This window comes from Sabethes cyaneus, chromosome 2 (genome assembly GCF_943734655.1).
Source record: "Sabethes cyaneus chromosome 2, idSabCyanKW18_F2, whole genome shotgun sequence".
Lineage (NCBI taxonomy): Eukaryota > Metazoa > Arthropoda > Insecta > Diptera > Culicidae > Sabethes > Sabethes cyaneus.
In genome coordinates, this window is record NC_071354.1 from 59,713,692 (window position 1) to 59,737,448 (window position 23,757).

At 37.6% G+C, this 23,757-nt stretch overlaps 1 protein-coding gene across 2 annotated transcripts in view; it reads left to right on the forward strand.

Moving 5' to 3' along the window:
* The window catches only part of LOC128734475 (uncharacterized), a 184,871-nt gene extending 161,220 nt beyond the window's left edge, over positions 1–23,651 (forward strand). For both annotated transcript variants that reach the window (XM_053828693.1, XM_053828694.1), the window contains 4 exons: positions 6,320–6,525; positions 6,586–6,699; positions 21,134–21,319; positions 21,385–23,651. In XM_053828693.1, the coding sequence (XP_053684668.1) occupies positions 6,320–6,525; positions 6,586–6,699; positions 21,134–21,319; positions 21,385–23,290 (2,412 nt within the window). In that variant the 3' untranslated portion in view covers positions 23,291–23,651. The remainder of the gene's footprint in view (positions 1–6,319; positions 6,526–6,585; positions 6,700–21,133; positions 21,320–21,384) is intronic.
* The last annotated feature ends 106 nt before the right edge of the window (positions 23,652–23,757 follow it).

The following is a 23,757-nucleotide window of genomic DNA, read 5'->3' on the forward strand; positions in this document are numbered from 1 at the left end:
GCTGGGGTGCTTCGGACCACCGGGCCTTAGGAAGCTGCGAAGTTTATACATCGTTGGCCGTTATCGTTCGTGTCGGTTTACAGGCTATGGGGTCCTATCACCAGTCTATTCATTTCTTCTCTACCGACCTGGGCGTTCATATCCCAATCACAATTTTGATGTCCCGTAACGAGCAGCTATCGTACGTTGTCTCCAGCGTCACGTAGAACACTTCCTTGTCATCGTCGGGTCTACCTTCGTGTGGCAAGTGCACGTTGCTTACTTACTTACTTTAATCAGCTCCAGGCCGTAGTTTCCTCTGCTGTATGAAGAAGTCGTCTCCATTCCACTCGGTCCATGGCCGCAATTCGCCAGCCACGTAGTCTACGTAGGGTCCGCAGGTCGCCTTCCACTTGATCGATGCTGCGCGCCCCGCCCTCTCGTTTCAGTCGGATCATTTTTGAGAACTTTTTTAACCGGGCTGTCGTCCGACTTTCTCACGATGTGCCGAGCCCATCGCAAGCAACCGATTTTTGCGGTGTGAGCGATGGGTGGTTCCCTAAGCAGATGATGCAATTCATGGTTCGTTCGCCTCCTCCACGTTCCGTCTTCCATCTGCACTCCGCCGTAGATGGTGCGCAACACCTTCCGTTCGAAAACACTAAGGGCGCGTTGGTCCTCCACGAGCATAGTCCATGTCTCATGGCCGTAAAGGACTACCGGTCTAATCAGCGTCTTGTAGATTTTTGACTTCGTGCGATGGCGAATGTTGTTCGATCGCGGCGACCTACGGAGTCCAAAGTAGGCACGATTTCCTGCCATAATGCGTCTTTGTATTTCTCTGCTGGTGTCGCTGTTTGCGTTAATCAGTGACCCCAGATACACGAACTCTTCTACCACATCGATTTCATCACCGTCTAAATGAATCCGGCGAGGGAGGTCAGCATTCACTTCTCTAGAACCTCTTCCTTTCATGTATTTTGTTTTCGATACATTAATGACAAGTCCAATCCGTTTGGCTTCAGCTTTCAGTCCGATGTACGTTTCCGCCATCCTCTCAAAGGTACGTGTGATGATGTCAATGTCGTCAGCGAAACCAAGAAACGGACTTCGTGAATATCGTGCCACTCGTGTCTATCCCCGCTCTTCTTATCACACCCTCCAAAACGATGTTGAACAGCAAACATGAAAGCCCATCACCTTGCCGTAACCTTCTTCGAGATACAAAGGAACCCGAGACTGCCCCTGATACTCGAACAACACACATTACTCGTCGCCTTGACCAATCGCATTAGTTTATCCGGAAATCCGTAGTGCACGTTGATAATGCTGTAATTGAAGAAACGGGCTTTTATCCTCAATAGACACATTCTCTCGTTGATCGCCTCCCAATCCATCACGCGAGCCTGCATTCTGCCCAACACTACAAAACCCGTTCCCAGTTTGTCGATAGTGCAACCGCTCTGGTCTGGAGAAACTCGGCCTTTCCACCGCGGATTTTCCAAACCATCCCTCCTTTGCGATAGATTACCTGCAGAGACGCCGCCGAGATTACAGGGTTAAAAGGGATTACCTACGAATGGCCGAAACATAATAGGCCAAATTATAATTCGGCACCAGAAAGTTGGAGGAAATTTGGGATGAAATGCCTCAGGATATCGTGCATGCCAGCTGTAACGCTTTTCAACAACTTTTCCGACTGATAATTAATGCAAAGGAATAAATATTTGAATTGGACTAATTTAAGACAAATGTTATGAATATACTTTACACGAAATACACGCAATAGAGTAGGGCGGAGCATAAGTGCGATGTTAGAAATTGTCATCAATATTCGTGAGATATAAAGAAGAACAACAACATAATATATTTCTATAAATTCTTCTTTCTTCTGATCACGTTCCGATTCGCACTTTAACCCCACTAGCGGGGCAAAAGTGCGAACCTCGAATCCATGAAATAAGCACAACAGTAGCTAACAAAACCATATTATCTTCAATCTACGTTATGTTTCGGTAAGGAATATTCTCAATTTGCACCTTTCCTATTTTGCGCTGGTGTATTGCAGCCTCCGTTAGATCGAAACTTTTCCAAAAGTTTGTTTTTTGTTTCATCAGCGGAAATCATTGTTTTCCTTCGGCCAACATCTGTAGAGCACACAATTTTCTGCAGATCTTCGATTTCTAGTATCTGTAATATGGTGCCTAAAGCTGTATATAATTAGCTATATATTTTTGCCTCGTCCATAAATCGCACTTTTACCCCGCTAGGCGCTTAAAGGGGGTTGATTAAATTATGGAAAAGTGAAATATATTTTGTAAATTCTTTTCATCGTATTTTCAAAACAGATATGTGAGTGATGTCAAACGCAGCCTCAAATTTTCAACAAGTAATATCCTCCTGTTGATATCGTATTTGCCGTATAACGAAAAATTACATCAAAACCGCTCTAAAATAACATTTGCACATAACTCAGCAACTAGGCTTCATAAGCAACCAAAGTTTAGGTTAGATTCAAGCTGTCAAACTAGTCACCTATCCATGCCAATGTAGTCAATTTACTCGGAATCTGCACCGATAAATCATTGAATCGCACTTTTACCCGCATCGCACTTTTACCCCTCCTTACTCTATTGAAATTTAGCTTCTTATTTTGGTGACCATTTTCTTTAATGACAGTTATTGCTACTCACCCTGTATATTGAAGATTGTTACGCTATTAACCCTTCGTTACTCGCGCTGTTGTATTTTGTACAACACCTGTGGACCGTTAACTTTATTTCAGTATATCTTGGGATTACAGTAGGGTAAATGATTTTGAAATGGACCTAGTCGAATTCTGATCTTGAATGGACCTATTTTTAAATAAGAATTTTAGGATATAATTATCAAGTCTTTGTACTGTATTTAGCTTTTATGTTTATCTTTAATCATTTCTGAACGTAAATATACTAAAATTAAATTAAAATTATAGCCAAAACTACTTTATTGCCGCGTATTTAAAAGTAGCTGTTTTTCAGCGTTTTGGCAGTCACCATAGAGTATTTTCAAACTGTTACTACCCGGAACCCTTCTGGTTTGAAATAAAACAATACTCTTAAAATCATGCTAAAATATGTGTAATTTCAATTTAGGTATTTAAAAGTTCAGTAAAACCAGTAAAATCTTCAAATTCTTGAAAAATGTTAACCCCCTTTTTTGATCTTGAATGGACCTAGTATTGATTTTAGAATGGACCTAGTTTTGCGCTCCGAGACATCACTGCCGGTAGCTATCATTGCCTACCACCAACGAACACGCCGTTGTATATTCCATAAAACTGCTTGTTGTCACTATAGTATCTCCGTTTATAATTAATCTATAAGCACGGGATATTGAAAGTAGGCTTGATTTATAGCCTAAATAAAAACTTAATTATATTGATAAAACTAACTATCACTCATCCTTTTTCGTAGTTGCTTCATAGTGTTTGTATATTGTAGCCTCTAGTTTTGAAACTAAAAAGTCTTCCTAATTAGTTAGCTAACATATGTCATGTTATGCCTAAAATAATATAAACTTAATTTGTACAAAATCGGTATTGTACAAAAATTTTAACCATCATTGATTAAAAGATAATATGGATCAAAAGATAAGAGGGATACTAACTGCCTTCTGTTAAGGGGGCATAGTACCTTTTCAATTTTTTAAAACCTATATTTTTTGATTGATTATTTCGAAAGATTAACATTTTGACCATATGTGTTTGAAGTCGTTTGCATGAATTCCAAATATTGACAAAGTTACAGCTATTTGTACCACGCATGTCTGGAGCGATTAAACAACGAGTAAAAACTTCAACGTCGTTTTTCTCGAAACCAGATTTTGAAAGTCGGTACCATAAATATCTCAAGAACGGCTCAAGCAATTCTTATGATTCTTTTTTTGTTTGAAAGCCAACAAAATTATCTAGTGTTTGACCCATCCTTTTCTTGATATTGTAATTTTTGTATTTTTTAGAAATGCTTAAAGTCAATTTTTTCGCTTAAAAGCCATACTTTTATGTATTAATTGTCGCCATTTTGTTATTTGTTCGGATTCTAAAAAAGGATGGATCAAACACGAGATAATTAAATGTTCTTTCATGTCGTTTTGGAATTTTTCAATTCGGATAAGCCCCCAGCGCCAATCCATGGTACCGCAATTCATGATTTTTTTGAACGACTATCTTCAAGGAGCCGTAGGGGCAAGGGCCAAATCTGTTCTTGCTTTTAATATATACGTTATTATTTTCCATGCAAAAAGGTACGAAAAGAAGACAAAAACGAGAGAATTTTTTTGGACGATTTTCGGAAACTACGAATTCGAATTTCCATTTCTGTTTCGTGCTAGAAGTGTTAAGTACACTCATTTTTCGAGTTTTTCAGGCTGTAGAGCATACTGACAATTGATTTTATACTCATAGCCTACAAATTTTTTTTAGCCCCCCGATTTTTCAAGCCAATTTCCAAAGGGGGGGGTGACAAAAACTTAAAAAATATTTGGCAAAGACCTTATATTCCGCCGATAAGTAAGCAGGTTGACTTCACATCACCTTTTGATCGATTGACAGATCGATTAAAAATCAGTTTAGTAAAATATTCAAAATCATGCAACTCGACTAACGTTGTACTACGTCATCCGCGGTCGCATCTTATACACAACCCCTCTGATTTTTTTCTTGGGGATGTAAAGTTTTCTTTAAGCACCTCTCCCCTCTGACTTTTGACAAAATTAATACCTCCTTGTCCACCGAAATTGAGTGACCCTGAGATCTAAAATATTCAACTGTACCAGATAGAAAATAGGAAGGTTCACCTATTTTATATCTGGTACAGTTCTTCATCGACTATCATTTAAAATTAAAACCTTGTATCTAACCTTACGTTTAAACCTAGTAGAATTACCAAGTCTAATTTTTTCAAGCACCATTTACAGTATGATTTCGAATTTGACAACAAATGCGTGTCGCCTATGTTGCCAAAATCGAAACCGTGGCAAAATCTAGACCATTTTTTAACTGAAAAAATTGCATATAAATGTGTCAAAAATTGAATAATTACCACTAATTAACGAATTTTTCACGATTGCAACGGTTTTATATTCAAAATGTTCGATAGGGGCTTTCGCAAACCTTTAGATACTTTGCAGTAAGACGTAGTCCTACGTCAGTAAAAGTCTGACCTTTCGAAATATGTAGTCACTAAATAAAAACTCGAACCCCACTGTACTTAATAAACTACGTTTAATACAAGTTATATTACATATTTTTAATGAATGGTTTAAATTTTTGAAACTAATAGGCGACATAATTTTTTTATGACGTAGAAATCGTTTCAACCATATCTGAACAACAGGTAATAATAAATTTCCAATATACAAATGTCACACACAGATACATACATAACGCATATCAAGTCACTGAAACATTGTTCAATTGTTGGGCTGACATAAAAACAAGACCCTCGGCGACTGTGACTGATTTCAAATTTTTCAACCGACTTTCATACCTTTCTAACAGAGTATAAGAAAGGTAAAAGCTGTTCAACCTTGTGTCCTATTAATAAATAGCAGTAGTATAGTTGTACTATTAAAAAAAAGTTCTTTGTTATTATTTTGTTCATTTACATGGAAGAAACTATGACAATCCAAATTTAGGTCCATTTCAAAATCAAAAATAGGTCCAATTCAAGATCATGTTGGGTCCATTCAAGATCAAAAATAGGCTTTGGCTAAAAACGATATATTTAATAAAAGTTTCATCAATTATACATTTTTAAAGTACTGATAATGTAGAAAAAAAGGTGATACTTTCCAACAAATAGTAATATCACCACATATTATTTATAAATGACGAGTAAACTGAGCAGGAGTGCGAGTGGTGGTGTTAAAAAGCGCTAAATAGGTCCATTCAAGATCAATTACCCTAATAAAGAAAATTACTGTTTTCAGCAAAGTTGATCCGCAGACCATGATTTTTCAAACGTTGGAAAAGTTACATAAGTTTTTCACCAAGTTGTATTAGTATTCGAGTGAATTCTATTAGGTTTTAGCATGCCTATAAATCAAACTTGGCGCGAGTAATGAAAGAATCTGATGATGGCTGATTAAAAAAATAAGCCGAAATGTAATTAAAAATTTAATACATTTTGGAATTTTCCCTAACCCGAAAGCAAATCCAGAAATGATAATTGATGACTTTACACCAATATGATTATAAGCGAAGACAAATGTTTCTCAATGTTTTAATCACTATTTCTACAAATAATCTCATTTACGTTTATTAAAACTCTCACGTTTTTTATTTTTTTCTCATTTACAGCAGGAAAATCAGCGCCCTCCCGTGTTTAACCCAGAGGACTACGTGATCTCGTTGAAAAAATACGGTCGCAGAGGTACCAATGGCAACTTCAAATCCATATATGACACATCGCCCGGCGAGGAGCCCAAATCCAGCAGCGACAAACAACAGCAACTTATTGACGCCAGTCGGTCTCACACGTTGCCACACAAAAACTCCGAATATCGGTAATACCGTTAGCAAAACTCCCAATTGAAAGGAAAATTTCATTGAAACTTCCCCCACAGATCACCGATTCCGGCTCCGCCAGAGATGGACAGCGAGATGACGCTCCGCCAGTTTGGCTCCGTGACCGACTTGCTGACCAAATTGAGAGCGGATCTGCGGGCCTCATTCCCGAGGTAAGATCCCTTATTCCCCGAGAGTCATCTGCAGCGTACTTTCTCCATCGAAATCATGCAGGCAACTCATTAGCATTAATTTTCCCCACTATAACTGGCTGGCTGGCAAATTATTGTGTACGAAACCCATCCGCCGCCGTACAGTCGAGTGGCATTGTACTGGCGTTAACGATCAAGCCTAAACCCATGCTAATGGTCATCGTGTTTCTGCCTCTGCCTCTGCCGCGTCTCCTTTCACATGCTAAACCAGTAACGATAAACTCCCATCGAAAATCACTTCATCCTGTGAGTACATTCCTCTCATATTTGCAGCTCTGGCTATCATCAGAAGTAGCCACAACAGTAAAAAACAATGAGACGTAAATTACACCTATGGTGCTTAACGATGCAGTTAAAACAGTCCTACAATGCTACAATGTTCCAAACGAGTAGACAGACTGAGCACACATAAGCGTATCAAGGGTAGGGTTTACCGAAATACCGTTTTTAACCTGGTTTATCCCGATTAGCACGAGCTAATGGCAAAGTGCTGTTAAAGTGCTCTGTGATGTCAATAAGTCAGGTCAATCTATGAAGCTTCTTATTCACTGTATCGCCTAATTCAAGTCATTTTTTACCGTCCAAGCAAATAAATTGCTCGAAGCTTAACCCGCACTCACTTAACTACGAATGTGATTATGTCGTTATTGGCTAAACTATGCGTAACTATATATGATTATTCACTAACTAAGAAGCTACAGACCGAACATCTCGAGTCAGGCAAATTGGTGAAAGCCGGTTGCTTCAGACATTTCGAGCATAATTCCCAGGTCGTTTGGCACAGTTCATAACTTGCCGACCCGCTTCCTGTTTTGTCCGCCCGAAAAAAAAACTTAAGCGACCTATGCTTAACAGAAGCTCTTCTACCGATGATAACGGTAAAATATCTGCTTAAGGTTATAAGCAACAACTGCAGTACATTCTCATTTTATTTGTATTGGTTAAATCAGCAGTTTCTTGTCAAAATATTGAGTAATTGGATACGAAACGATTTAATTCAGCAAGCAACATAAGCAAACTAAGTGCATCGGATATACAATGCCATATTTTCTGCCACTCGGCTCATCATAAATCCGGCCACCCAAAACATGTTGTAATTATCTTTTATTTAATGGTGAGACTGCCTTTTCGCACGCGGTAGAGGAAGTAGACTTTTTATCTTTCTGCCACCTGTAATTGTGCCTACCTACCTGCCAACCAGCCAAAGCACATTTCTGCACCTGGAAGAGGCTGCGACGATCCCATTTTATGGCGAAGAAACCGTGAGCTGAGCTGCTGCGCTGCGAACAGTAGGGCAGGGAGCCGCCTGCCTGCCACACTAATGACGGGACGATGAACGACTTCCAGGTTAACTTCATAATGGTCAATCAAGAAGATAGGAATCGCACTCTACTATTAAGTGATGGACCATAAAGATGATACTGAGTGTAAAAGTCAGATGAAATTAATTTCTTTGCTGGGGTTGGTACTATTAAATTCTGTTCACGATTCGTTGCACGTTTGTTGTTACTTATATAACTTTGTGTAGAGAAATTTTCTTTTATTTTATTAGAAACTATTGCTTTCTCTGTAACTAAAATAAGCTACAAATGTAATTAATGATCCTGTACTTTGATTTTTAATTTTATAAAGTAGTTCCCGAACAATTCATGGTACGACAAATTGTAGTCATTTGTTATGTTTAACTATGCCATATTAAACCATTAAACCACATGTTTTTTCTAGCAGAAATCAAAAACTTAAGCTTGAGAAAAAATTTCATCTAGTTCAACTAAGAAACAACCGCAGGCATGTAGGTATATTCAATTTTGTTTTTATGTTACTCGACAATGCGTTGCGAAAACGCAAACGCTGGCACTTAATCGCAAACGCTGGCACGTCGACGCAGAATCGTCAATTTGGCTGTTCTTTCATACAATTTGACAGATTTTCTGTGAAATTTCCGCAATGCAAATGTTTACGAATTCTACACGGAATTGTGGAAAATATACCATCTTTGCACAGCTTCATTGTTTCAAAACGGTTATGAAATTCGCTTCTGAAGCTTCAGAGCCACATTTGTTTTGAATTGACAATACGATCACAGATCACAACATTCTGACCATGCGTACAAAAGTTATCATCTTTCAAAATCGAGAACTCAAGAAAATTCCGAAAAAAAATTATCGTCCCTTTTTTAACTTTGAAGAAAAAAGAAGAACAAAATGATTTGCCCTAATTTTCTGTCAGTAATTTTAATACTCTATCTAGAATGGAAAATTATCTGTGTAAAGCGTTAGATATGAAAAACGAAAAACGGAAATTGGATTATATCTTACCTGGCGCTCCTCAGATAAATATTTTTGCATGAAAATCGGAACTTGAACTTCTTTTGTGTGTTTCATGATGCTTGATTTTACGATGTTGTCCGTTAGAAGGTTAATGGTAATCGAGATACAGTAACGCTGTTATAAATTGCCACTGCGGCACTAGAGTTTTGGCCGGAATACTGACATCTGTATAAACTGGTGTACTCCACCACATCCGATTCCATGTTAAATTTCAAGTCCAATTTCCAAAGCAAATCAAACCAAAGTAAAACAATAAGCTCTAATTAAGCAAATTTCAAGTTCAATATTGAATCCCATTTCAGAGCAACTTTAACTTCAATTTCATGTGAAGTAATAAGTTATATTTCATGTCTGATTCAAGTCCAATTTACGTCCAAATTCTACTGACAAATAAGAATCAAGTGAATCTTTACTGTTTTCCGAACCATTGTAAAGTGGAAATTAAATTGCATTGGTAATGCTTATTGATTATATATATTATTATTTATCTTGAGATAATGAGTAACGTGAGACTTCTGTTTCTTTAACTGTTAACACAGAAAAGTGCATCACTGAAGCTATCTATCTCGATATTAGTACTTATAAAATTACCTATTAAACTGCTCTAAACATTTCCTTTGAAATACTAATTTTGAATTTTCTAACCTAAGATTATTTGGTAATGAATTCCAAATCGAAATGCCTCTCACGAAGAAAGAGCTACCGTACCTGGAAGTGAAGTGTCGTGGAATTACATATTTTCTAGAACGAGAACTTCTCGAAATAATAAATTTTTCGTGTTAATCGTCTGGAAGTTTTGTTCTCGCAAGATTTAATATAAACAAACAACGTGCAAATTCATTAAATGGAATTGAAGGTGGGAGACTCTGGAGAGCCTATTTAAATCGAATACGTATTGCGGAGTTTCCACCTTTTTAGAGTCCCATGCGAAAATTATTAGTGTGACTATTTTCCGGGTGTCGAACCCACGCTTGGAATTTTGCAATTTGCCCCATCAGTTTTTCGTCATTGCCACCCCAGTGTAGCTCTCCTTGCTTGACAAGCATATTTTCAATGTATTTGTAAGTACAGGATAATTATTTTTAAAATATGAATTTGCGTAGAACTCGTAAAATTGCTGCGAGGTACAAAATCGTGCACATGTATTTAATGCTATTTGGAGCCGGGATTGCGCTTCCAAAGGAGGGTGATTTAAATCACAAGCAATGAAACGATGTAATATCGGACTTTTAAACAGTCTTAGTTTAGTGTTGGTATTCAGGAAATTAGTAGTAACGTACAACGTTCGAAGGCTTGAATACACTTTTCCACACTGTTTAAATATAAATTTATCGAAGTTAAAATTGGATTGGATGGTTATGCCAAGACTCACACTGGCGTCAACAAATTGTATTAACAAGTCATTAAACTCTAATGTAGGTTTTAAACTGCTATTGTTATTTATGAACAAAGCATTAGTTTTAATGGCATTTAACACTAGTTTGTTTCTATTGGACCACATATATATTCTAGCTCTTCATTGATTTTTTTGGATATAACCGTGGCAGGATTATCTAGACAGTCGAAGTACAGTTGAACGTCGTCCGCAAAGATATGAATTTGGCAAAATTTCAGCACTTCAGGAAGATTGTTTATGTATAAAGAGAATAAAATTGGGCCCAAAATCGAACCCTGGGGTACTCCTGATGATATGGAAAGAAAGCTAGAATAATCACCATTATTAAAGACTGTCTGAGTTCGACCGGTTAAGTACGATCGTACTAATTCAGCTGCATGGTTTGAAAAATTAAAGTTTTGAGCCAGCTTATTGCACAAAATTTTGTGAGAAATCGTATCGAAGGCTTCTGGTTACCAGGGAAGAATTTTGATTTGACGCGACTTTTCATTTTGTGGTAACTTTTAAATTTTTCTAGTTAATTTTTTAATTTTTAAATAACAAATTTTGATTTTTAACCTTCGACTTTGGATTTTTCATTTTCGAGTTTTTACTTTTGAGTAAAATTTTGACTTTTGATTTTTGAGTTCTTTCTTTCTATTTTTGACATTTGACTTTCAAATTTGGATTCTTAACATTTTTCTACTGGCTTTTAAATTTCCACTTTTGACATATTACTTCTGCTTTTCACTTTTAACTTTTGACTTTTAGTTTTTGATTATTGATTTTTGACTTTTGCCTTTTGACTTGACTTGCAACATTCAACTTTTAATTTTTGTCTTTTCGTTTTTGATTTTTAACTTTTAACTTTTGTGTTTTGGGCTTTGACTTTTAACTTTTGATTTTTGACTTTTTACTTTTAATTTTTACACTTCGACTTTTGACTTTCAGCTTTTGATTTTTGATGTTTGAATAAAAGTTGACTTAACCTTTGACTTTTAGTTTTTGATTTCCAACTTTTAAAGTTCGACTCCAACTGTTGATTTTATACTCTTGACTTTGGCTTTTGAATTCTGCTTTTTGCCTTTTGATTTTTGTCAGTTATCTTTTCATCTAGGCTTTTGGTTTTTTAACGATCAATTTTTTAAAATTTTTCCCTCTGTATTTTACCTTTAGACTTTTCCCCTCAGATATTTGATTTTTGAACTTGAATAAATTATTTTTATCCTTTTGATTTTAACTGTTGACTGTCAACTAAAATTCTGACTTTTGTGTTATCAAATTTTTACTCTTAAGTCAATTTAATTTTAAGTCCTATTTCAAGTTCATTTAATACTCAGTTCAAATCCTATTTCGTGCCTAATTTAAAGTTTAATTTGAAGTTCAATTTCTAGTTAAATTTTAAGTCGGAAATTCTGAATATTGCGTAAAAATAAATCGGCCATCCTACTTGATTACTTAATTTTTCCAAACCGACATACGTTTTTGAAAGGTCGGTGCCCCACCTTCTGTTTTTGTCTAACTACGCCAGTATCTGCATATCGTTACCTTATGATTTTTGCAAAAATATTTTGGGCCTCTTCTCGTTCGTAATCGAATTGCTGAAGCCCAACAAAGCCTTATAAAAATGACCGAAAACACGCTGGCAACGGCTCTACACTGGGTTATTTCTCAGATTTGGTAAGAGGAGAAACTACCATTAGGAATGGATGGAAGGAGTGATTTGTCCCAGCTCGAATGCTGCAAGGAACTCACCCAGATCCTACTACGCCGGTTGTCAGCGATAGCAAAAAATTTCGTAGGGACTTATTAGATGGGTTTCATGAATGCTCGCGCCACTGCGGATGAAATTTTTACCATCCGACAGATCTTCAGAAATGTCGAGAGTACAACCTACCCACGCATCCCTTCTTTATTGACTTCAAAGCAGCATACGATACAGTCTATCGAAACCAACCATAGCAGCTACCGCACGAACACGGTTTTTCTGACTTTCTTCTTAGTCTTTCTGAGTTCCCGCATCATCATGGATGGCCCAATAGATTTCAATCGAACATAGCTCAGAGCAGTTCGATGCACCAAATTAACATCCCAAGCAACAATTTGGGTTTTATTACTCTCTTGTAATGGCTTTTATGACCAAAAGTGGTCATGAAAACCGCAATAAGAGCGCAATAAAACTCTCATTGTTACTTGGGATCATACCATTCCAACACGCTTTTAGAATAGTGAAATGAAATTCGACCAAGATAGTAGTTTTTCATTGTACTATTTCAAAAATGACGAAAGACGTTTTTCGGAGGCTCTCAGCAGGGATGGTTCGATCACTTTGATTCAATTTTGATTCATTTGACAGTACTGTCTTAACGGGGCCAAATATGACAAAATTATGTATGGGACATTTGTAGAACAGGTTATTATCTATAATTTTGCTGAATAAAGTTTTGCTGTATCTTTTGTAGTTACGGCGCTACAATGCTAGTATCTTATTAGTAACTAAATGAACGTTCATTTAGTCACTGATGAGTTACTAGCGTTGTAGCACCCGTAACTACAAACGATACAGCAAAACTTTGTTCAGAAAAATTGTAGATTAGAACTAGTTCTTTAAATGTCCCATACATAATATTGTCATATTTGGCTCGGCTGAGACGGTACTGTCAAATGAATCAAAATTGAGTCAAGGTGATCGAACCATCCCTGGCTCTCAGTCACCTGAATGTGGCTATTGATGGCACCTTAAGTGACGAAAATTTCACTTCGCTTGCCACAGATACAGATAGCCTGCCAAATGAAATATTTCCATGCGAATTTTGACATTCTCTTCTTTTGATAACGATCCAAGGACAAAGCCTTGCGCATATAGGTGTAAAAACTTGACCCTTCCGCTTTGACCAGCCAGTTATAAGAATACAGGAAAATTACCGGGCTAAAGCAACGATCTTCATTACTCAACTAGCACCGCGCCGCCGATATTTGAACATACGGCGTCTGGCTTTTTAGACCAGCATCATACCGCGAAGCTCACTGGGTTGTTAAAACTATCATCCACTTTGAGCTTATCTACAAAATCCGATGTAAAACTCCTGTCCTAGAATTTATAGGAAGTCAGCTTTAACGTATGTTCGCGGGTTTTTGCAACAATTTCTTGTCATTCATCGTGGTTTGAGAAGTTCTGAACCCTATATGTATCTAGCCCAGCTTTTACCTTGATTTGTTGGACGTATCTTTGTCCAACACCTAGCGTAATTTGCCAATTATTGCACATTTCGTACTGTTTGCACCTTTTCTCGACGGTTTATTGTGAACGTACCGTGACCGCACATAATTGCGATCAGCTCCTAATTCCGATCACTCAACCTAAATGGTCAATTTTTAGAAAATTGAGCCAAAATCTGTAGTAAATGAGCACGCTTAGTTATTGTGCTATGTGTTTATGTGTCAGTTGTTGAAAAATAACTGCCTTTGGGGCACCATGCACTTCAAAATAAATTAAATTCGACAGGCAGAAGCAAAAAACGCCATCAAAATGTATTTTCTTAGCCGAAGTGCTAAGCGCACGATCAAATTTGCTAAGAACATAGCAGCGTGAAAACATATTACCTTCTTCGGTGTTCTATGATAACTAATAGATACAAGCATATATAACCGTTTTATATCAAATTTGGCTAAAAAAATGCTTAATTTGCGGAATTTATTCCATTAAAGTAATTGATCGGAATTATGGACATAATTTTTTTTCTGCTTCTAATTCCGATCACTATATCAAAGTTATAAACAGGCAAAATGTAAGCTAACGAAGTTACTATTTGGATTTTAGGATTTATTGCAACATGATAACATGGTAGGATTATCGAAATTTTTTGACGTAGGACTACGTCTTACGGCAGGATGTCAACCAAAATTTGGAGTTAAGCCACCGTCACGAAAGAATGAAAGATTTTGAACACTAATAGCTATTCCAATTTAAAACAGATTTTGATCATAAACGATGCAGCAATTGTATGGCAGGCACGGACGACCATTACACACACCAAGCTTGTGGCTGATGCTGATTAGCATAAGCAAGCATAAGCATAGGCACAAAATACAAAATGATGGCTGAAAAAGCATGCTTAGGACAGCGCACTGTTCCTTTTTGTGCAACCTTATCAGGTCCCTGCGTGCTGATCAATACAGACGCCGGCCACGTCCGAATGCGGGTCCTGGTGGGATGGGAAGGAATGTTAGCCCAATACTTGTTGCTAATAAAGACCAGGTAATCCTCTGCATCTTCACAAGCATCAAGCTTGTGGCTACTGCTGATTCAAGACAAAGAAGCAAAATAAACTTGCGGGTTTTTTGTTTACTACAGAGCACAGTATAGCCTAGGTGCTACATTCCGATTTAGAATTTTGACCTTCTGTTTTTATGCAACAGACTTCGTAGCCTGTAAGAATACGGACAATTGTGCTACAAATCCTTTAACTCTTTCAGTCGAGATTCGAACATGTGACGTCTAGCTTCCTGATCAGATGATTCTAGCAAAAATCTTACAGAACTGTTGCTCAAGTTGATATTTCTATCAAACTTTGTTATTAATGTTTCTACCAAGATTCTATCTCGTTCTGTTACTTATAAATCGCTTTGTCACAATTTGGTTGTACAGCAAGATAGAATACTGATTTTTGTTAGTCATATGGATATAAACTAGATAAAATTATATCATAATTTGATATATTTGTGATATGCCTTGAGCAAATTTTGTTACAATTTTAGTTATTTTAGCAACTGCTAACGAGACCAAGTTTATAACAAAACGCAAGGGAGACTTTGTTATAAAATACTTATTATCTAGAACTCATCTTGTTATAAATTTGATATAGTCATTTGATCGGGTTATTAAACCAGTGCCGTACCTCCAAGCCTACTGAAAGGCTCAGACGTTTTGCTTTTCTAACGCTGCAAACAAGCGACAGCGACAGCGCAGTTATGAACTATCTTATTAATGCGTGTTCTTTTAATATAACAATAACATATTATTTTGAGGACTTAAGTTTTCTCCTAGAACTTTGTTAATAGCCGGATGCGTGAGGCAAATTTCTATACTGAAATACTCCGGCTTTGGCACTGGTAAAAATATTCGTTTTTGATATCGCAAAATAGCTCACCTACCATAAATACGATACAGCAAGATAATATTATTATTATATTGTTTGTTTTTTTCTCACTTTACGCTATTTTACGCTACACATATACCAATATGGTGTAAAAAGTTTTCTTTAATATTCGAGGTTTCTTCGCGAAAACCAGCCTCACGTAGTTCAACGCCAACTACGCGGTCATGTCTGGAACACAACCTTTCTGATTTGATTTTAACTACGGTTTATGATCAAAGCTTTATAAAAATGTCGAAGTGACCCAATTTTATTGCAATTGTAACAGTTGAACAAAGATAAAAGAAGATTAAAGTTTTATAATCCGCTTGTCGATCTTTTGAGTACACAAATTTTATGAATATTAAGCTAATGATAATAATGATCATTAACGCAAGCAGAAGATGACTGGTAGGGGGATTGTCGTCGAACTACATAAAAGTAATACATTTCAGATCCATTTGGTACGAGTAGACAAAATTTTTTTGCTTTAACAGTTCATCATGACGTGATCGGAATTAGATACACCTGTGATCGGAATTAGAATCACCCCTTATAATTGATGATCGGAATTAGGTGCACTGATGCATCATACTATGACGCATTTTTTTTAACTTTCGGTAAATAATTTAGGCATTTTAGTATTTTTCCATGAAACATAATTGAAAATACTTGCTAAAGACACATACTGTGTTAATAAATATCAAAGCTATATTTTTCAGTAGGGACTCAAAGATGAATCATGCCTTAGGTGATCGGAATTAGGTGCTTTCACGGTAATTTGACAACAACATTGGCTAAACAATTTCATTATCTTTTGAATGTTACGATTTTTTCCTGTAAATCAACGTGATTTTTAAGCGTAATGATAAATTTTCTTACATATGTCCCAATTTCGCCTTCACCAAACAATTTTCTTGTCAAAATTACTAAAAAAATGTTGATTTACAAAATAAACTGTCATTGAATGTTAGATGCAATTAAACATTCTCTATGGGTTTCGTAGCATTAATTGATAGAAACTTACTATAAGGTACACCGGGGCAAGTGGGACCTAAAAAATGCATAGTTTGGGTTTATTCCACTGTGTTTTCTATACCTATGATTATTTCAAAATTCTTTCAGCACAGAAACTCTTCAGTGGTATCACTTCGAAAGATTAATTACGAAAAAGGCCTATCAATTTACATGAAATGAATATGGAGGAGAAGGTCCCACTTGCCCCATTTACCGGGGCAAGTGGGACCTATATTCAAATTTGATTAAAAAGCATAAAATAATGGTAAATTGTGTAAGTTAATATACAGCAATATTAAAGCTAGAGAGCCTTAGAGAGTCGCCATCTTAAACCGAAAATTCCAATCGAACCAAATCAGTTGTCAAAAGTAAGTCCAATCGAACAGGAGACTTGTCAAAACACCGATTAGAGAGCCTTAAAAAGAGTAACGACTAGAGAGCCTGTTAAAGATAGAGAGACGCCATCTCAAATCAAGAACATTTTTTGAGCAGATTTTTCTGAATTTTTAGCAGCTTTTTATGAATTATTTCAAATAAAAGCTTCAGAGAAAGGTTCCTTGAGTATGTTATTATTATATGTAGCATCGAGAAACTCGAAATCTTTAATTTAAATCGCTGGTTCTCAAAAGAATTGGCAATAACAGACAGCAGCAGCATAACTATTTACGGTACGACCATTAACTGTGGTAAACTTATCATGAAAAGGAATTACATATCTACATTTTATAAAAATTATTTATTCCAAATGTCTGTTGATCATAGAATAATCAGTGCGTGCGGTAACACTGACAGACGCAGCTGCATCGTTGCTAGATTATTTGTTTCAGATGGCGACTCTCTAAGGCTCTCTAATTAAAGCATTGCAAGAAGCAATCAAAAACAATATTTGTATGAAGGGTTCATCAAAAATAGCGTAACAAGATCAGATCACAACGGGCGACTTTATAATTTATATAAAACACAGATCGTGAGCAATTACGCTGTAAAGCATTATTGTAATGAAATGAAGTTGAATATGTCGTTGTATCCAATTCTTGCGAGACGTAATTTAGGGTTAATCGTTGCTCGAAAGCTCGAAAATACGATTATGATTTGTTTCTTCTACCATGCCCAATTCGGTAGAGCTATTCATAAGAGATAGTTACGCTATAATAATCACAACATTTTATTGTTTCAATTCCAGTTGCACATTTGCTTAATTATATCAAATTTGACTTTCCAAATTCAATTAACATCGTTTAGGTGTAACCAAAATGTGACCAAACTGTTGGTTTCCTCATAAGTTGTGCATATGGGCTTCTTTTTTGGAGTCCCTTGGTTTAGTCCTTTTCGGTTTTATTTTAAAGCTTTACTGGTATAAATATTATGTAATTGAACTGAAAATGTTCGGTAGTTCATCTAAAAAATGTATTAAAACAGGAAGTTTTGTGCTGAAACACTTTATTTTTAATAGGTCCCACTTGCCCCGGGTGCTTTGAAGTGCCCACCTTATTCCGACCCATTTTTTTAATGCCATTTGTCAAATTAAACAACTAGTTTTCGGGTGTAATTTGTTAATACACTCGTTATGTTTACTTACTGCCAGAAAAACATGTACTTTTACGTATAGCTTGTGGCCAAAATATCATTTATAGAAAGGTGCGTCAAACTTACAACGCAAATTGAAAATAACGCTCAAATTTAAAGTCCAATTTTGATGTTTGGAATGCCTGCTATAAATAATTTATAATTTTGATATGCGTTTGAGTTGTATTTTTCATTTCTATAAAGGTTCGGTTGGAGAAAATGAGGTTGAAGAGAGTTATGAGCTCCGTTCCCACTTACCCCGTATTCCCACTTGCCCCGGGGTACCTTACCCAATAAGTGAATAAAATTGTGTCTTTATAACACAAATCGCCGATAAATTCGTAAGTTCAATAATTGTTCGTTGTTCCGTGCGACATTCCTTTAAATTTTGTTATACACCTGTTTTTCATATTCTAACCCCTGTTTTTCTGCAACGCGCAGTTGACAGTTCGCTTCTCCGCTGTTTTGCTTTTTGTTTATCAACGCAAGCGGTGGGAGCTAGAGAGCCTTAGAGAGTCGCCATCTGAAACAAATAATCTAGCAACGATGCAGCTGCGTCTGTCAGTGTTACCGCACGCACTGATTATTCTATGATCAACAGACATTTGGAATAAATAATTTTTATAAAATGTAGATATGTAATTCCTTTTCATGATAAGTTTACCACAGTTAATGGTCGTACCGTAAATAGTTATGCTGCTGCTGTCTGTTATTGCCAATTCTTTTGAGAACCAGCGATTTAAATTAAAGATTTCGAGTTTCTCGATGCTACATATAATAATAACATACTCAAGGAACCTTTCTCTGAAGCTTTTATTTGAAATAATTCATAAAAAGCTGCTAAAAATTCAGAAAAATCTGCTCAAAAAATGTTCTTGATTTGAGATGGCGTCTCTCTATCTTTAACAGGCTCTCTAGTCGTTACTCTTTTTAAGGCTCTCTAATCGGTGTTTTGACAAGTCTCCTGTTCGATTGGACTTACTTTTGACAACTGATTTGGTTCGATTGGAATTTTCGGTTTAAGATGGCGACTCTCTAAGGCTCTCTAGTGGGAGCCACAGTTTTCTGTATCGCGATTCAACCCTTTTTTCACCGTTTATTATGAGGTTTCCTGGTCCATAATGGATGCTAAGGTAATCTTAAAGTATGTGTATGTAAGTGAGTTTGTCTACAAATAAAACAACTTGGCAATAATGCCAATGTTAAAATGAGAAAAGGTCAAAACAAAAGATGTGCAACAATTGGGCGTGATGTGTGTAATAATAAGATTTGAAGGAAATTTTGGTGTGCAATAATTGAGTGCAGAATTGCTATATAAGAAACGTATTTTTCTCGGATTTTATAAGGAATTCCACAGAGATGGCTATGTAAACCTATTTTATAGTAGTCTAGCGGATTGCAAAAGAATCTGTGTTCAGTTGTTCATATCATCATAATAAATCATTATCATAAAATCATAAAATTGCTGTAGATGAGTGTTCATCTGTGCAACAATTGGCAATTTACACTACCTTTTCGGTAACATCACATGTTGAGATCCAATGTCAATCGAACTTTGAATCTTTTCAACACTCTTAAGATGGTTGAATTACAGACCTTCGGAGATCGATTCGGATTTTCCATATGAGCGTACACAATTTTATCACGCGTCTCCACTTGACCCGCTTCTTTGTTGGCCGAAACAAAATTTACAACTAAGAAATTCATAGGATGTAAACAATACACTTTAAAGAGAAATTGTGCCAAATTTGGTTAACTAGTTAGAAAAACTACAAGGTATACAGCCCTAAGGGTTGTACGAAAGGGCGACGTAGGACGATATCAGTTCAAAGACTAATGTAAACTGCATTTCTGGCATATGTATGTTTATAAGAATCTGCGAGTGCCATTGTTTAAGTGAATGTTTAAAAGAGAAGAGCGAAATATTCAGATTCAATTCTTCATTTAATGCAATGGCTTTGAAAATACGTGGACGGGGGTTCATAAGTACAATGCCTGCAACCTTTGAGACATAGAAATTTCTTTTAAAAATCACTTGTGTGCATCATAAAGGTTGAAATGGTAATGAATTAACCTCCTACCACAGGGGTGAGGGGTCTCAAAGCATCATAAAATAAATAAATTCATGCCTCCAAAAACACCCACATGCCAAATTTTGTTCTATTTGCTTGATTAGTTCTCGAGTTATGCAGAAATTTGTGTTTCATTTATATGGGAGCCCCCCCTCTTAGTGGGGGGTGGGGTCTCTAACCATCACTAAAAACTTTCCTTTTCCCAAAAACCTCTACATGCAAATTTTCACGCCGATCGGTTCAGTAGTTTTCGATTCTATAAGGAACATACGGACAGACAGACAGACAGACAGACGACAGACAGGCAGACAGAAATCCTTTTTTATAGGTATACATTGTAGAATTATTATGTTCCGATATACCCAGTTTCCGGAAAGTGCTATTACTATGCAGGACAGGACAAATATGTTTTAAACTTTTAAATGTCGAATGCTATTAGGTTATATATTATTTTTTTACGTGAAGTTGAGTTGGAATAAAAAAACTTTCCAGAAAGTAATTTATCTCTGCGACAGATATGAACTCGAGGAAAATCGGTGGAGTTGAACCATTAAGCAAATTATGAATAGCTCAAATCAGTTTTCCCGACGCGTAAACACAGTTTTGCTTACAACCGTCATCAGTCGAGTCAATTTTCTAATTATTTTTTAAAAGCCTCTCTCACGCTCACCGCCGCGCCGCACTAATGTGCCTGAAATGAATCGAAACAGTCACATAGCGCAACGAGCCCGACTGTCTTGCCTAACCAAAAGTAATTAGCTTATCATTAGCATCATCTTTTCGTCACCACCCGGAGTGCACGCGAGCACAAAAAGGTGTCATTAGCCTATCTGCAGCGATCGATTAATATCATTTCCATTTGCCGCATATATCTAACTATGAAATCTTCCTCCGCAACAGCTTCGTTCAAGAGTTCGTCTCCTGCCCGCTGGATGGCGTGAGTCTGCTGTTGGAAGTTTTGCGTGCTGTCCAGCTTAGCCAAAGTATGCCGATGAATGGAACCACCACAATGCCGGCTCCGGGGGCGATGCCACGAACCAATCAATCCTATCAGCGACGGGCTCTACTGGATGAACTGGCGTGTTTGTAAGTTTTTTGCTACTTAAGTCCATCATTGAACTTTAGTTCCCAATCATATCTTTCGATTTTAGGCAATGTTTAAGCATTTGTTGCACGAGAAGTCCGGAAGCAGGAGCACGACTAGGTACGACAGCAATTGGACTTCTGCCGCTGGCAGCAGCAGCCACGGGTACCGGCATTCGGTCTAGAATAGTGGCCTTACAACTGTTGACCATAGCTTGCGATAAATCAGCGTTTGGAGATGGAACTCAGCGTAGTCAACAGCAAGGTCACACTGCTGTATCGGAAGCCTTGTCTACGCTTCGTCTAAGATGTGCTGAACCGGTTCGATTTCGGCTGCTCGTTGGGATGCTGAACAGTGGCGGAGGGTCCGGAGAATTACAAGCTGTTGGAATGAAATTTGTTAATACGTTTTTAGAAAGTGCAGAAAACGTTCAGGTGCGACTGTACCTTCAGGCTGAACTTTTTCAGGCTGGATTGGATCCAGCACAGATGTGTAAAATAATTTCTTCGACGTCTCCTTGGCTGGAACGTCTCCGGACTGAGGTCAAACGATGGGACGCTATACGAATAGACATTGAACAGTTGCAGTGTCAGGCACGATCCGCAGAACAAGTGCGCAGTCGCTTAGTAATACTAGAACGTCGAGTACAAATTTTGCACGAAGAAAAAACTGTTCTAACAACAATGGAGAGAAGACTGCAGGAGCGTTGCGCCGAATTGCAACGAGAAGTACTTAGACTTAAAGGTAATCAAAGCCATGAAGCTTCGAACAACCTAGAGAAGAGGCCAGTGGCTTTACCGAGACAGGTTCCACCGCAGCCCAAGAGGAATACCTCCGAAAATGACGACGAAGGTATCAGCAGCTCAGAAACTGGGCAGTCATCCACACCCGAACCACCTCGGGTATTTCCAACCAAGGAAGGTTCCGGTTCGAATTCACATAAATTCAGCATCTCATTAAATCAGGACAATGCTTGTCCGAACAACGATATCAACAATAACGATGACGATACAAACGCAACCATTGAGGACGTCATCGAGGAACTGCAAAATATTGTCAACGACGCCGAGCGAGAAATTTCCGATCAAAACGAAGTTCTGTACCATCAGATGAACAACCTGGCTGACAAGAATATGTACAGCTTGGAAATAAACACTGAACATGAAATTGTACCTGTAAACCTGCTACCTCATCCGCCCCGCAAGTCCCGTTCCTTGGCACATCTCATTTCAACCCCGTCGGATGGAGAAGGATCGGCATACGATCTACTGCTGGGCAACAACGACACCAAAATCGATTTCTTCGAAGACGAAGCCCAGGATAAAACACCTAACAAATCATTCATGGATAGCAACTTCTATAATGATGAGACAACACCCGATACGGTCCGTCCGGATGTCATTCACACGGCAGCCGAATCGCAGGCTCATCAGAGAAGTCGTGCATCGACCAAAGATTCCAACAGAGCCATACTGAACGTAATCATGGATGCCCGTGACAAGGAGTCCCGAATGGTGCGTGCTCAATCTTTGGAACGGGAAGTCTCCCAGCCACTTCCTGCGCAGCAATTCAACGGAGTGTTTTTCATGACCGACATGAATAGTGCCGGAAAATATCCCAAGCCAGACATCACCGCTGCGCTGGAAGCGAAGAAAGTGACCAAGAATCTCGACCGTCTGGGAGCTTACGGTGTGGATTCTATGATTGACATCGTCATGACCAGCGAGCAGCGTCAGGCAGCCAGCAAAGCCGGCCAGGGCTTCCAGAAGACTCGCTCCAATAATCAACATGCGAACGGTGGTGGAGCAATGACTAACGCTACAGTCAATGGTAAAAACGCCAACGCAAACAATAATTTCAAACTACGCTCCCAAATGCACTTCTCCGGAAACGGGACCTTGCTCCGGGAAAACAGCCGCAGTCAGACGAATCTAGGCTCGAAGGTGACGGATCTTCCCTCAGGTCTATATTAGAGTTTCGCTCTTGGTCTTGGAGCGAAACATTTCGCAAAAGTAAAATACAAAGTTTTTAACTACTTCTGTGCAATATTTATTCTTTTAACGTTAAGCGTCTTTTTAAATAAAACAATAAAAAAAGGTCTCAACTTCAGTGAGATACTTTCCAATTTCAAGTGCACCGCTCGATTTGTATATAGTCGCTCACAGGTAAACTCTAGCCAGTAAGTTGTGGTGATGGTACAACACAGTCTATCTTCGTAGAGAAAGGACTCTCTTTCGTTTTGGTCGAGCTGCGTCCAATGTTCATGACAGTTTAGACAATCATTACGGTTTTAAGATATATGTTTGTGTAATTTTTATTAGCACAGATGAGAGAGATGCCAATAAAGATATTTTTTTCATAACCTGTTGCCGTGAGGAATGATTTCAAAGAAGTAGAACAGAAAAAAATCAAATGAAGATCCCAGTTCATGTCACAAAAA